This window comes from Haliotis rubra, unplaced genomic scaffold (genome assembly GCF_003918875.1).
Source record: "Haliotis rubra isolate DU_JTF1 unplaced genomic scaffold, ASM391887v1 Scf88, whole genome shotgun sequence".
Classification (NCBI taxonomy): Eukaryota; Metazoa; Mollusca; class Gastropoda; order Lepetellida; family Haliotidae; genus Haliotis; species Haliotis rubra.
In genome coordinates, this window is record NW_025767612.1 from 2411596 (window position 1) to 2425196 (window position 13601).

The window sequence follows — 13601 nt, forward strand, 5'->3', positions numbered from 1 at the left end:
AATTTGAATGCTCTGTACATGAGAAATGCCAGCACTGTTTATTTTGTGGAAAAATAATTCATTGAATCACGGGTCTTCGACGCGAAGAGCGAACGCTTTAACCAGTAGGCTACCCCACCGCTCCTGCTAATAATATGAAGCTTGATTGCCGGTATGAGGATGTTACAAGTCCGAGGGATGCTACACCAATCAGATTTGTGCGACAATCAGATTTGTGGGGTAGTCATGGTGACCATACTTTCCAGCATTGCTGATGTTCACGTTTTGTGTATTCTTCTCAGATTGCAATAATGTGTTATCATTGGTTTCATACCTTATATCCTCTAGTTTTGAGTTTCCATCAACACTGAGTTAGTTATTATTATTACTGTATTAAACATTTTGCATTTGATTTATAACGAATGGTGATTTATTGAATTTTATTCTAGCATGCCACTGTTGTGGTTGACTTGTCCACTGATAGGATTTTGGACTGTTTTAATGATACATTTTAAGGAATGAAGCAATGATGGAATACCGCGAGTGACAAGGGAGGGCGGACCGTGTTTAGAGGTGCTGCAGAGAGGGCTCGGATCGCTTATCTTTAGAACAGATAGTCAAATTTAAAATTGAAAAATGTCTACACTGTCCATTGAATCCATTTCTCATAGTTTCTTTAACAATGTCATTTTCCCTTCCGCCCGACCCTTTCTGTAATGTTTTTGTTTGTTTCTTTGTATGTTTAACGCAACACTTTGCAATAATCCAGCTATATGGAGGCGGACCGCATATATTCGAGTCTGGACCAGACAATCCAGTGATCAACAGCGTGTGCACCACATCCCGTTCATCGCCTCATTGTACATGGGTTGCTGAAGATCAATTTTAACCCAGATCTTCACGGGTTCCTTTCTGTAATGGGAAAACAATGAAGCAATTCTCGATTTTCTCCACGGTTCAGATCCGAATCTCCCATCTGACTGGGGGTTCTTTTAAATTTAAGGGGAGTATTTGTTTCTATTAAAATTATATTATGTTTTCAGGGACAAAGCATTATTATGCCATTTTTCGAGCTAGAAGTTCCACAGACATTGAACTGAACATTTTGTTAGCGAATGTGTCACAGCCGAGTGAACTACATGGTGATTGTACATTTAGTTTTGCAGTCATGTATGACCAATATTTATAAATACACTTAAGGTTAATCAGACTTGTTCGTGTTGACTCAAACCATACTATTACAGGTACAAGAATACAAGAATTCCGTGTCCTCTACAAGATAACAGGATCCACTGATCTACCTAATGCTTACTACTCACACCTAGTGTGACCCTTTACACCCTCTTTGTGTTATCAAGGGGAAAACACTGATTGAAATTAGAAGACACAAGATCATACATTAATAATCTAAAACCATAAAGGATAAAGGCCACCTTCACATTTCCACAAAACTTTATTTAACTACAGTTTTAATTCCGGAATAGACGTGATTAGGAGTGTTGACTTGCTTGCAGATGTACCGGGACGGCTTAGGTAAGCTAAGCGGGGACACATCTCCAGTTTTCCCTGTCCACAGTGTAGGCATTCGATTCCTCCCCACCTCTGAAACATAAGAAGGAAGGATGGTTAGAGGGGGAGATGGTCAGTAATATTAGTATTGAAGAAAGTATATACTTGAAAATTCTACATGACTAATAAATACAAACGTTATGAAACCGTTACAGTCGCTGAAACATTGCATCAGTAATGTGCTACACCCAACTATGATACATGCACCAAGTACAGTTCCATCAAATGAACCCGTGAAGGTCCGGGTTAGAATTTTGATCTTCAGTAACCCGATGCTTGTCGTACGAGGCCACTAACGGGATCGGGTGGTCAGGCTCGCTGACTTGGTTGACATATGTCATCGGTTCCCAATTGCGCAGATGGGTGCTCATGCTGTTGATCACTGGATTGTCTGGTCCAGACTCGATTATTTACAGACCGCCGCCATATAGCTGGAATATTGCTGAGTGCGGCGTAAAACTAAACTCACTCCATCAAATGACTGTCTCTGGTTTGCTTTAGCCTCCATCAAACATGGGTTTCCCGGCAGTTTCTGTTAGTAAGTAGCTGTTTTGTTGGTCACCTTGGTAACACCGGTGTTGGGTAACCGTGACCTACACAGGTAACACTGTAACAACCGAATCTTCAGTTCAGTAATTATTTTATTTGTGTGTTAGGGGCCTCCAGTAGCGTAATACCATGAGTTAAGTGAGTGACGTAAGCACTGATCTTGTACTAAAACCAATGGGTTCCAGGTTTCAATGCTGAAACAATGTGATACTATCAGAAATCCACAGATCCTGGCCATCTCGCTGTTTTTTTTACCACAGAGGGGCGGTGAGGTAGCCAAGAGGTTAAAGCGTTTGCTCGTTACGCCGAAGGCCCGGGTTCGATTCCCCATATGGTTACAATGTGTGAAGCCCATTTCTGGTGTCCCCCGCGTTGTGATATTGCTGAAAGCGGCGTAAAACCCAACTCACTCACTCACTTTTGCCACAAGTAATAAGTACTTGGAGCTAACCCGAAAAAAATGAGATACGATCAGAGAGCACTGTCACTAATCTCATACCATAAGCAAGCTGTAATTGGTCCCAGTGATGAGAGAATATGATACTATCACCAAAAGAGCCTGACAACCACTTAATCTTTACCTCGAAAAAAACAACAATGAAAAGGGCATCGGCCTGCTTTAAAATAGGCACTAATCACTCGCCATTGCCTGTTAATGTCGCCGTGATATTGCTGGAATATTGCTAAAGGCGGCGTAAAACCATACTCACTCACTCACTCCCTGGCCTGTTTGTTTATGAACTTTGATCATGCTGGGGAGTGGTATTCAGAGAGGTTTACAAATGAAATGAGAGTCTGTGGCAACATGAGTGGGCGACATGAGTGCCAAAAAGAACGTATCCTCATCGTACTGGCACTTAAAGGCAGTGACATACACACGATGGGTATTTTGTAATTGATCAGTGAATTATTAAACCTTTTTCAAACAATATCAATCTGTAATGTCACATTACCCTGTAATTGCATGAGGAGCCTGTTTGCTAATAAACTTACTTGGGCGTAGTCGCTGGAGCGGTTTACGAATTAAATGAGAGTCTGTGGCATCATGGCCTTTGAACGACGTGACTCCCAAAAAGAAATATATACATCATACTTTCACTGTAAGGTATTTTGTAATTCATCAGTGAATTATTAAATATTTTAAAAAATAACATTCATCTGTATTATCACAGTACTCCATGATTGTATGAGAAGACTTAAACGCTCAGGCAGCTGCAATGTATACCGTGGCTGCTTCTGTGTGCTCGGACCGCCTCCGTTGTGTAGTGGTTAGAGCGTCCGCCCGGAGAGCGGAAAGTCGCGGGTTCGATCCCCGGCCGCCTCATACCAAAAGACGTTAAAATATGGTACTTGTTGGTGTCTGAGTGGGGTATTCATGCTTCACTGCGGCATGGTATCTCAGTGGGCTAGCACTATAAAACCAGCTTAAGTCTGGGCAAGTACAAGCAGCCGCACATACACATACACACGCATGCATGTCGTCATATGAGCGAAAATATTCTCAAGCACGACGTTAAACCCCAATTCACCCCACCTCTCCTCTGTATGCTCGTATCCTGACGGCGTGTGTTGTTGTTCATGAAGCCGACCTTCATCATTGACATGCATTATTACTGTGTTGGGTATCCCTAGCAACAAAAGTCAGCTAGTGAGTTTAGCTTTACGCCGCTTTTAGCAATATTCCAGCAATCTCACGGCGGGGGACACCAGAAATGGGCTTCATACGTTGTACCCATGTGGGGCTAACAACAAGAACGGTCCAAAGGTTTAAAGTTTCAACTTGCCGAACAAACCCTTGAAAACCGAGGATGATACCCCAACGTCAGTATCCCTGTACTTACCTACAATCTCTGATGCAGTCATTGCCGTAGATGTTCCCATTGGCGTCACAGACGGGCCACAGAATCCTTGGGCACGGACACCCTCTTGGCAAGGAATTGGCTTAAACAAATAGCATTGGCTAAAGTAACATCCGAGATATGTAAATGGGGTAAAACGTCACCTTCAAAATTATAGCACTCATATAACAACGTGCATGTATATGTATGTGACCACTTTTACCTTTCTGGACGTAAGCCGGTTGAGATCGAACAACCGCCTTCCGTCCCCAGATATACACTCTATCCACTATACCACGGACCCGTGAAGATCCGGGTTAGAATGGATCTTCAGTAACCCATGCTTGTCGTAAAAGGCGACTAACGGGGTTTTTGGTCAAGCTCGCTAACTTGGTTCATACATGTCATCGTATCCCAACTGCATAGATTGCATCATGCTCTGGATCAGTGGATTGTCTGGTCCAGACTTGATTATTACAGACAGAAATAAACTAATAAAATTCAGGACAAGACAACGCGCATTTGTTTCTGTTTCATGTTCAAGTATAAATGGTTCGCGATCTAACCTCGACTTCTCTTCTGACACATCTCTTCCACCATCAAACATATTTACTTATGCGTCAGTTTATGATAAACCGTTCTACAAAGATATGGACAATGTGATAATATATGTAACATGTTAAACAGATGTTTTAGCAAAGTGAGATACGTTTTGAAGTTGTCAGGCTAGAAACAGAAGACGTTTATACAAAGTTTATTCAGGTTGCCATTTGTTCAGGTACCCCTGATTAATCATTATGTTTACGACATCTCGACATCTAATGAACAGATATAATATTATGCGCCAAATCATGGTTGATATATTTACTTCCGAGTTGGCACTCCTCACATTCGTCTTACCTGCGGCGTCGAGCGGATATATGTGGTATACATACGGTAAACGTCGTTGAACCCAGTTCACTCAGAATTCACTACCGATTGCTGTCAGGTGGTATATGTTCTTTAATGTGAAGTGTCTGACTTTATAAAGGGTTTACGGCTATAGGTTTATAGAGTACTGTGACAAGGGTATGTAAGAAAATAGTTTCTGTTGTCACCTTCGCCCTTCTTTTTAAGGACGTGAGTGGTTGTTCCTTTACGCCGTACCTACACGAATACAATGACAGACATTATATACTGGACAAAATAAGTTAGGGATATTGGTATTTTTATGATTGATATTTTATCAGTCTGCCAATGAATAAATACATCATTATTCATAATTTCAAAATTTACATATATCCCTAACTATGTTTGTCCAGTATATTATCTTGAGAAAACCACAAACGTATGCTTACCACACAGAAATGTTGCCACCAACACGAGAACAACTGCTGTCTTCATCTTGTTCAGTCGGAGTGCCTATTTTCTTCTCTGTCTGGGGATGTATGATGATGGAAGGGTAGAGAGGGGAGACCCCGCGAGCCTTATATACACACACATGCCTTATTAACCCAATTACACCGATGCGTGGACCACACCCATGAGGATCATTATCTAATGAAACAATTGACCTGACATTTGCCATCAGACACTTACTGCCCACTTTGACTGGGATATGTTTCACATTTGATCTATTATATTAGCTTTACATATATTTGTCTCAAAAGTATTTTGAAATATTTTTGGAACTACATAATTTGAAAGTGATATGTTCAGGATATGATCCTTAAGAAAAATGAAATGTGTGAACGGTTTCCTTGCAAGGCAGTGAGTGAATGTTGTATAACGCCGCAGCAGTCCAGCTATGTCACGACGGCAGGCAAAAGATCGAGTTTGGACAAGACGAGTGGTTGGTGCACAGTGACCACCCGGTCGTCACTTTAGTCGCCTCATGTCGCCAAGCAAGGGGAGAACAGGTCACTATAACCCGGAAGCCATATATTTTTTAACTGCAAGTCAAAAGGCCTTCTTGAAGCTTTCTATACGTTTATTTTAAACTGACGACATTTCCAGATTTGACCCGAAATAGTGATGCACGTTACCATTTTGTCTTATACCGTGTGTTCCCTTGTTTGTTGACCTGAATACTTGCTGTACCTTTGCATGCGTTTGTGATTATGAAAGTGTATTCTTAGTGTAGATGATGGGGGCGCTGGGGCAGCCTAATGGTCAAAGCGTTCGCTCGTCACGCCGACACTCGGGTTCGATTCCCCACTTGGATACAATGTGTGAAGCCCATTTCTGGTGTCCCCGCCGTGATATTGATGGAATATTGTTAAAATCAGAGTAAAACAATACTCACTCACTACTTAGATGATAGAGTTACAAATTGGTTGAACCAAGTTTCCCAAAAGCAATTATGTATTTAGTGAAAGAAAGTCATTCATTCATTTAGTGAAAGAAAAAGAAACTGTATTCAGCTTTATATTTCAATTTGTTAGTTGAACAAAACTATGGAAATTATCACCTTCCTTTGGTTCACATGGTGGAATTCATTTGAGGGTCCATTACAGAGGTCATTACAGAGGTCATGCTGATCAGTAAACACAGTGTTTACTGTAATACAGATAAACATATTACTTGTGTGGTTTAACGAGTCAGAGGATGTTCTAGAATCTTATGTAGATATGTAGAGGATAAAAAAAACCCGGAAACTTTTAAAACTGCAGTTTTTACAAAAGGCTTAATCATATGAGCTGTGACTGTTTATTCATGATGCATATGAAAGAATAAAATGTATTTGTCAAACAAAGTTTAGATTTATGTTAATTGACACTACCATACTTGTAACCTGATATGACTGATATAGTCAGAATCGGACAATGGCTGTTGCTTTTACAAACAATTTATTATGATTATGAAAACGTTTTTTAGCTTCTATATTCACTTGGTGAAAGATATGGCGGTTATTTTTCTTTTCAATTCTGTGGGTGCGGATCAGAAGAAGGAACTCAAAGCGCCCTATTTTCTATCCAAAGTCGTATACCTGACATTCTACAGCAATACATTCTGTGATTATGTGTTCACTGATATTCCGTTTATGATATGCATTGTTAATGTCAGTATCCAAAGGCCGGTTTAGTATATAATAATAGTAGGTAATAATTGTTATAGTGACACTTTGACGTCAACATGATGAGCATGGAATTACCTACACACATAAAACACTTGTGCCAGGTCTTCACTAAACTAGATATAATTGTTACAATGAACTTTACATAGCTGTAATGGTGGGATATATTGTTTTCACACTTGTAATGTGTTTAAGTGAGTGGTGATGAGTAAATGTTCTGCTTTGAACGCCCCTTTTAACAGGGACAAGTTATATCAGGGCCAGTCCCTCAAAGCGATCGTAGCGCTACGACAGTCGTAAGTCAATGTTAAAGTGTGGGAGTTACGATCATCTTAGCGCTACGATCGCTTCGAGGAACGGGACCCAGGCCCTAGATTTTCGAAGCTCTCTTAGCGCTAAGATAGTCGTAAGTTAATGTTAATGTATGGCAATTACGACTATCTTAGCGCTAAGAGAGCTTCGAAAATCTAGGCCCAGGTCGTGTGGGCTTGACTTTGGATGAATTTGAATGGCCGAAGGGATATAGGCCTCAGATGCTGATCCCAACTGCGTAGGTCGATGCTCATGCTGTTGATCACAGGATTGTCTGCTTCAAACATGACTAGTTAGAAACCAACGTCATACAGCTGGAATATTACCGACGGTGTCGTTAAACAACACACAAACAAACAAACAAATAAACAATGACTTCGCAAATAATGATACCATTGTGAGGAAAGATATGTTGTATCGACGCCCCATCAGCCCCAGTGAATTGCCATTTCAATTTATTTGAATTCACAAATATCAGTACAGTTACATAACACTTTCGTTTAAATGTTTATTAACTTGTTTTCACCTTTGATATTACTCGCAATGATATTTTTGAAATCTGACAATTCATCTTTTCATATTCTTGTACTATTCAAAACATTGCAATTAATGAATGTTATTTGCATTATATGTATGTCTTCATGCATAAGTATGTTAGAAATTGTGTCTTATTTAGTTTAGTTTAGGCGTATAATAGCTATGTACTGAGTGATAGTGAGTGTGCTGCGCTCAGCTACACGGAACGGTAACATTAGGTTCGTTTGTATTTATGCACGTCCGTGCAGGTGGTTGGATGGCTGGTTGGTTGGTCGGTTGACTGTCTGGTTGGTTGGTTGGCTGGTTGGTCGGTTGGTGGGCTGGTTGGTTGGTTGGCTGGATGGTCGGCTGGTTGGTCGGCTGGCTGGTGGTCGGCTGGTTGGTCGGTTGGTGGGCTGGTTGGTTGGTTGGCTGGTTGGTCGGCTGGTTGGTCGGCTGGCTGGTTGGTCGGCTGGCTGGTTGGCCGGTTGGTTGGTTGGTAGGCTGGTTGGCTGGCTGGTCGGCTGGTTGGTTGATTGGTTGTGGATCGACGCAATCAGCTATACTCCAGGTTATTCCAGATTGACCAAGATGAAGACAGCGGTTGCTCTCCTGTTGGTGGCAACATTTCTGTGTGGTAAGCATACGCTTGCGTTTTTGGCAAGACTGGAAAAAACATACATGCTTTGGTCACTGTAAGTCTGTAAGAGCGGCGTAAACAAATATCAACTCAATTACTTTCAAAACTAGAGCGAAGGGTTGGTTGGTTTATTGCTTTACGCCGCACTCAACAATATTCCAGCTATATAGCTGTAAATAATCGTGTCTGGACCAGACAATCCAGTGATCAACAGCATGAGCATTGATCTACGCAGTTGGGATGCGATGACATGTGTCAACCATGTCAGCGAACCTGACCACCCGATCCCGTTAGTCGTCTTTTACGAGGAGCATGGGTCCCTGAAGATCAATTCTAACCCGGGTCTTCACGAGTACTGTGCAGGTGGATCTATCGAGTAGGTCTGTGCAGGTGGATCTATCGAGTAGGTCTGTGCAGGTGGATCTATCGAGTAGGTCTGTGCAGGTGGATCTGTCGAGTAGGGCTGTGCAGGTGGATCTATCGAGTAGGTCTGTGCAGGTGGATCTGTCGAGTAGGGCTGTGCAGGTGGATCTATCGAGTAGGTCTGTGCAGGTGGATCTATCGAGTAGGGCTGTGCAGGTGGATCTGTCGAGTAGGGGGCTGTGCAGGTGGATCTATCGAGTAGGGCTGTGCAGGTGGATCTATCGAGTAGGGCTGTGCAGGTGGATCTGTCGAGTAGGGCTGTGCAGGTGGATCTATCGAGTAGGGCTGTGCAGGTGGATCTATCGAGTAGGGCTGTGCAGGTGGATCTGTCGAGTAGGGCTGTGCAGGTGGATCTGTCGAGTAGGGCTGTGCAGGTGGATCTATCGAGTAGGGCTGTGCAGGTGGATCTGTCGAGTAGGGCTGTGCAGGTGGATCTATCGAGTAGGGCTGTGCAGGTGGATCTATCGAGTAGGGCTGTGCAGGTGGATCTGTCGAGTAGGGCTGTGCAGGTGGATCTGTCGAGTAGGGCTGTGCAGGTGGATCTATCGAGTAGGGCTGTGCAGGTGGATCTATCGAGTAGGGCTGTGCAGGTGGATCTATCGAGTAGGGCTGTGCAGGTGGATCTGTCGAGTAGCGCTGTGCAGGTGGATCTATCGAGTAGGGCTGTGCAGGTGGATCTGTCGAGTAGGGCTGTGCAGGTGGATCTATCGAGTAGGGCTGTGCGTATGTTGTGTGTATGCATCTGTGTATGCGTGTGCGTATGTGTGCGTTCTGCATGTGTGAGTGTGTATGTTCAGGCATACATGCACTACTTATTGTATGGATGGATATAACCGAATGTATGTCGACATATTTTGCAGACTTTTTATCGCTTTTACCAACATCAATGCATGTTATAAAATGTCCCTTCGGCGACTGGAGACTTTGCATAACCTGCAAATCAACACTACTCTAACCCGGGTGTGACTAGGGCGGTTGGGTAGACATTGGTTAAAGCGTTCGCCCGTCACGCCGGGTTCGATTCTCACTAATTGGTCACAAACCAGGAATGGTCCGGGCTGTTAATGAGGTACTTAAGCATTGATTCCTTAAATGCACCAACCGAATATGGTTGTCTTGGTGATGTCTTGTGGTCTCCAAAGAGTGGGGCGGTGGGGTAGCCCAGTGGTTAAAGCGTTCACTCGTCACGCCGAGGTGAGGTGAGGTGAAATTGGGTTTAACGTCGTGCTGGAGAATATTTTCGCTCATATGACGACGTGCATGTGCGGCTGCTTGTACTAGCCCCCACTTTGAGCTGGTTTTATAGTGCTAGCCCACTGAGATACCATGCCGCAGTGAAGCATGAATACCCCACTCAGACACATTATACTGACTCCGAGCCGACCAGTCCTTGTTGTACCCATTAATGCCGAGCGCAAGGCAGGGACCAACAAGTACCATATTTTAACGTCTTTCGGTATTTTAACGGCCTCGAGCGAGCCTCACGACCGAAACTAATCGACGGATTTCGGACTTTCTCCTACACTTAGTAACCATTTTGGTGAACTTCAAGTATCATGATCAAGAATTATCTCGTATTCAAACCCGTGATGAACGAATCATTGGTCCGTAAACCAGGGCAAAACGTACTTCTGTCGTCTCCACCGATAACCTTTATGTACTGGGAGGAGACGAGAGTGCAGTCGGCACGCACAATCGGTGCTTCACGATTGCGAGCACTCACACGTCAGGGAACAGTCCACGTATCTTGAGAGTTAGAGGTAAAACAAAGGTTTGGAATGAAACATATTTTACACATAATGTGTTTTCAGTTACATATATTGGGATTAAAGAAAAAACCCACACATCAAAGAACAAGAAAGCAATTATTAGATTTCCATGCCATACTTGACAGACATATTAAAACCTTGGGCTGCTAGGTATACTTGCCTACCCAACCCCACTTTTACCCAAATATCGCGGTCCTCCTGCCATGGGTATAAAAGGAGAAAGAACCCTCTGCGCGTCACACCAGACTCATACAAGTTAATAGAAGCCCAGCTTAAACCATGAAGACCGCAATTCTCATCGTGGCTGTCATAGCTCTTCTCTTCGTCGGTGAGTATTTTCAAATGGTGTGCATGAACATAGGGGTTGAGAAGTACAGTCTCTATATGTTGATTGTATACGTATTTTCCTGTCGATAAATACATTACTGTTATTTCAGTATGGCATTAACCATTAAATACCTAGACATGTTTGCTTTGCTTTGTGAACCATTTAGATGTTGGAGAGAAAAACTTAATTCTTAATCCTTAGTTTCATTCAAGTCAAATCATATCACCTGAATATATATTCCTCATCTGATTAGGATGTTTTAACATGTTTCTTTAGGTAAGAGTTCCGCCCGAAACCCCCGCTTGAAATGTGCTCTATTTATTAGGATTATTTGGAGGGTTTTGGTTTTGGTTTAGGGTTAGCTATAGGCTGCTTATAAAAAAACCATAGGCGTATATTCTTAGGCATATAATGATTTTTAAAAAAAAATACAGAGGTTACGGGCGGGAATCTTTCCCACTTTACTATTGAAACACCTGGGTGATATATCGGAGTCATGTTGATATAATAATAATAATAATGATGGAATGTGTTGGCAGTGCATCACCACTTGCACTTCCTTATGACATAGAGGCGATGGGGTAGCCTAGTGGTTAAAACGTTCTTTTCACCCGAAGACATGGGTACAATGTGTGAAGTCCATTTCTGGTGCCCCCGCTGTGCTAGTGCTGGTATGTTGCCAAAAGCGGTGTAAAATCCAACTCCCTCACTAATGGCGTCCGCACCAAGGTTTATCGTCTATGGTCCCCGTATGCAACCAGACGTAAATACGTGCTATGTATTTGCAGGTAAGGGCTCTGCCGATTGTAACTGTGAAGTAGGCGCCGAAACAGAGTCCATGGTGTGCGACGCGGAAGGGAATGCCTACCCCAGTATCTGTGAACTGGAATGCGAGTAAGTACAAGTTTTCAAGTTTGCATTTTCCTCATCACATAGTTGTCGGTCAAACTATACTACCCATCCAAAGTTTAGACACGCCTAAAGCAGTCACTATGTTATGTATATATACTACCCATCAAAAGTTTAGACTCACTTAAAGCACTCACTATATTATGTATATGTATGTGGTTACATCGAAGATGAATTTCTCCACCAACTTGGGGGGAACCAACTGAAAACCTTATGCAGATGAATTGCACAAGGATGATGCTTCAAATTGCGAAAGGCATGAGCAAATGTCGTGCATGTGAACAGATGCGTTTTGGTGTAAAGTTTTGTTAAGAATTCGCCAATTTTCACAGATTTTAATCATTTACTGAACTCATGACAATAATCTTTTCAATGTTACGAATATGTTTTACAATACACCAGTTCATAACTAAACAGTACCTTTTAAACAGTATGGAATATTTTGCAAAAAGCTAGTTTAGAACAGTGGACAAGTAAGTGGCTACATTTACACTAGTGAGTCTAAACTTTTGATGGGTAGTATATATATGGTTACATCGAAGATGAATTTCTCCACTAAATTGAGGAAACCAACTGCAAACTTTATGCAGATGAATTGTACGAGGATTATGCATCAAATTGCTAAAAAGCATGCGCAAATATCGTTCATGTGAACAGCCTCGTTTTGATGTAAAGAATTCGCCATTCTTTACTGCTTTTCATCATTAATGAACTCATGAAAATCTTTTCAACGTTACGAATTTTTTCTACAATACATTAGGTCATGTGTAAACAGTACTTTTTAAACTGAACGGAATATTTTGCAAACTCAAGTTTAGAACAGTTGACTGAAGTGGCTACATTTACACTAGTGACTCTAAACTTTTGATGAGTAGTATATGTTTGACATTTCATTCAACATAACGCGTATGCAAGCATTTGATTTGTTTCTATTTACGTTAAAAAAACTATGCTAAGGAAAACTTTGGATACACGGTTTAGGAAAATAAGCACAGTACTGTTATGTGAATGTTACTCATGTGACGTGACTTCACTCAGAGACGCCTTATGAAACGTATAGAAGATGAGGACGATTGAAGTGCCGCATGTAAATGTACATGCCGATGCCCAATTCCTACTATGGCACCCTATTAAATTATTTTTTAAACCGCTGGAATACGATGACGTGCATCAACTTATTCAGCAAGCCTAACCAGATCCACTTAAGCGCCATAACGACAAACATTACGGTACACTGCGAGTCCAACACGTTTCTTCACAGGTATTTACTTTTGTCTACAGATCAAAACGAATGCCATAAGATTTCAATAATCCTCTAGCTTTTGGCCCAGATTACAAATAAGCACCAGGACCTCGTACCCGGTAGTTAACCATATGTCGTAGGCACTTTGATGGGGTATGGGTGCACTATCATGTAATTGCAAACTTAGCTGCCGAATAAAGTGTTGTGGACCCACTGATGGACTTTTGCATTTGAAGAGACAGAAACCCCCTAGAAAACCTTTAACCAGCCCGGGATATATACATTACTGATGCCGATCGCTCGTCATTTCTGGGGCAGATTGTGTCGCATGTATCAGAGCATCCAGATGGAATAGGTTTCACCGGAATTTTTAGGTTTAACGATATTGAGTAATTTGTTCCATTAACTTAAATTATTTGGTTTTTGAAATTTGGGCACAACTGTATGGAACAGGGACCCGTACTGAAAATC

General features: G+C 42.0%; 1 protein-coding gene and 1 long non-coding RNA gene across 2 annotated transcripts; both read right to left on the reverse strand.

The window, feature by feature from the left end:
* Positions 1–1413: 1413 nt before the first annotated feature.
* Positions 1414–5395, reverse strand: LOC124263380. The gene is made up of 3 exons (XR_006894827.1): positions 5273–5395; positions 3939–4038; positions 1414–1581 (listed from the first exon to the last, which is right to left on the reverse strand). It is a non-coding gene; the product is annotated as an uncharacterized LOC124263380 (long non-coding RNA).
* Positions 5396–9016: 3621 nt separating this feature from the next.
* On the reverse strand, positions 9017–9658 carry LOC124263349 (protein TRACHEARY ELEMENT DIFFERENTIATION-RELATED 7A-like). The gene has a single exon (XM_046697928.1). The coding sequence runs from the start codon at positions 9656–9658 to the stop codon at positions 9017–9019; it is 642 nt and encodes a 213-aa protein (XP_046553884.1).
* Between the last annotated feature and the right edge of the window lie 3943 nt (positions 9659–13601).

Excerpts from the sequence above, each read along its gene's own strand:
- LOC124263349 (XM_046697928.1), bottom strand. The coding sequence starts at position 9,658 with ATGCAGAACGCACACATACGCACACGCATACACAGATGCATACACACA.